Source organism: Nymphaea colorata, chromosome 10, assembly GCF_008831285.2.
Source record: "Nymphaea colorata isolate Beijing-Zhang1983 chromosome 10, ASM883128v2, whole genome shotgun sequence".
Lineage (NCBI taxonomy): Eukaryota > Viridiplantae > Streptophyta > Magnoliopsida > Nymphaeales > Nymphaeaceae > Nymphaea > Nymphaea colorata.
This window is the reverse complement of record NC_045147.1, coordinates 24,443,828-24,446,317: the sequence shown is the minus strand read 5'-3', so window position 1 is coordinate 24,446,317 and position 2,490 is coordinate 24,443,828. Positions and strand designations below refer to the sequence as shown.

At 48.0% G+C, this 2,490-nt stretch overlaps 1 protein-coding gene across 1 annotated transcript; it reads right to left on the bottom strand.

The window, feature by feature from the left end:
- Nucleotides 1–438: 438 nt before the first annotated feature.
- On the bottom strand, nucleotides 439–1,110 carry LOC116262996 (flowering-promoting factor 1-like protein 3). The gene has a single exon (XM_031642553.2). The coding sequence runs from the start codon at nucleotides 983–985 to the stop codon at nucleotides 650–652; it is 336 nt and encodes a 111-aa protein (XP_031498413.1). The 5' UTR covers nucleotides 986–1,110; the 3' UTR covers nucleotides 439–649.
- Between the last annotated feature and the right edge of the window lie 1,380 nt (nucleotides 1,111–2,490).

The following is a 2,490-nucleotide window of genomic DNA, read 5'->3' as shown; positions in this document are numbered from 1 at the left end:
CGAGTGCCTTCGCGACGCGCCGTCCTGGGTAGCGTTCAGTTAACAAATCGGGAACACCATTTACGGTGAACGAGAAATGAAAAGTTGCATGTTTGGAGCTGCGATTTTTTGTTTTTGTGAAAATTATTTGCTAGAATTCTTCGCAGATCGCCAGGCGAATCAAACGTTTTTCTCAGGACAGTCAAAGGCCAATGTCGTCTCTCCGCCCCCCATTCAAGTTATCGCCTTCGTTCAATGATGAACCGGTCGTCGACGGTGTTGATTGACGACGTACACAGCAAGCAGTTAGTGGGAGAAAAAGGGGACCGAGGACGGAGGGAGGAGTTGCAGTTTGACAAGACTGACCGGATATTCTTTGGTTCGATTGATGTGCACAGCTCAATTCAAGAATGTGGCAGCACCTTTCCGAAGCCAAAACGCGAAGAATGAGAAAGCCACAAGCCAATATATTCTTTTTCATTACTCAGAAACGACATCTTAACATCCAAGCTACACTACACCAAACATACCGCTGTATGTATGTTGGTTGAATCACCACCACCACTCTCAAACACTGCACCACCTTAGGGCTAAACCAAGTCATGAGGACAACATATACGTAGTAAGAGTAGCGACGGAGAGGGAGGGAGGGAAAGGCAGGTGGGGAAAACTAGATGTCTCTAACTTCGAAGACGTTGCGATTCTTGACGACGATGTCGAACATGTGGACGGACTTGAACCTGGAGAAGTCCCTGGGGAGGGAGATGAGGTGGATGGAGGAGGTCTTGTGGAACTGCAGGAGGTCGGGGTCGTCGTAGTAATGCTCCCACCCCAAGCTCAGCAGCTTCCTCTCCAGAAGCGCGTAGGACGTGATGACCTCATTGGTGGGGACGTAGACCAGCACCTTCCGCCGCGTGCAGGTCGGCTCAATGCCGTCGATCGGCTCCACCGCCGGGTTCGACACCAGCCGAGCCACTCCGTTCTTGAACACCCACACTCCGGACATCTTCTGCTGCTTCAACTTGCGAGTGCTTTAAGCAAAGCAAGCAGTACTCGATCGGTGAGAGAGAGAGACAGAGAGAGGAGATGGTGCTTACTGCTTAGTAAGGAGGCTTCAAATGAAGGTGGTGATGGGATGCGATGGAAAGACGAAGGGGGGAAGGGACTTATATACACGTGAAAGACGGCCATCGTCGAAATTAAAAAAAAAAAAAGCGGATGATTTACTTTAAAAAAATGGGATTGATTAATGTTCTTTCTTTACTGACGTGCCTTGTGGCTACTGACTGTACCGTGCCAAACCAACTGGGTCCAATCCAAAACCACGAAAATGCCAAATTATTCGCTTCTCTGATCAATCGGTTGGGTCTCTGTGAGCAAGTACAAGTGTATGATGTGAGGAGGTAAGTTCATGTTCCCGCGTATTATTTCAGCTAATAAGAAGAAGAAGATTGAGCCAGCAAGTTTGGAAGAGGATCGATCACTCTCCCCTCATCGCAATTAATTGGGGCGTCGTATGCGTTGACAATTAATCGGGCATTTCCGCCCGTGGATGAGATCCAAATCATGGGCTCTGTCTTATGCAAGGGAAGGGGAGGGGATGGCGACCAGTCACGTGGCAGGCTTTTTTGGGCCCTACAAATATCCGGGAGAGGGCATCCGCATCCAAGTGATATTTATTGAACTATCGGAGCTTGCTTGAACATGTTTGGATCATCAAATTTGAACTCCCATGGATTGGGATGCTCAGATTTCTTGGGAAACCAAGAGACCCGGACAAGAACCCTCTTCCTTTTGAAACGAGACAGAAAAGCATTCCCAGGGCAGCACTGTTTTAATGTTTACTTACAGTAACATTAACTCTCCCCTCTTAACTTTCTGCGGATACCAACTGCACATCACGTAACCATCGAACCTCAGCAGAACATCGAAAACCATCTCTCTAAAGTTGGCAGCGGTCCAATTCCACTTCGACGTCTCCAAAGATAAGATACAAAACATCAAGCACTTCTTAGTGAAAGAAAGGTGGTGCATCTGGTGAACATATTTGGAGCATCCATATGTGTCACCCTGCATGGATGGCATGATTTCCCCTTTCCTGTTGCTCTTTCTCCATGCCAAGAGGGCCGGTGACAGAGACCATACCAATCAAGGCAACTCCCTCCCCCATCAACAGTAGCTACTTTTCTGGGCGTCAAAATTCCTGCCCCCACTCAACCTGGACCACCCATCCCCCCAACTGAGAGCACCACAAGGATGGACGCTGGGTCGGGATGAAGTTCACGTGGCATGGGTCCAGGATCGAATCAAGTTGCATTCACCGGTTCTATTAATTTCTAGATGCTCTACCCATCATTTTTTTTTATCTCTCGTTAATTAGTTTGGATTCATGCCAAACATGTTGTTACCTTTGTGCAGTAATCGCTGCATGCATGCCAGGTGACTCCCCAGCCGATGGCTTTCAACATCTGACCCCCAATTATTTGGATTCCTTCCCAATAAAAAGTTGAA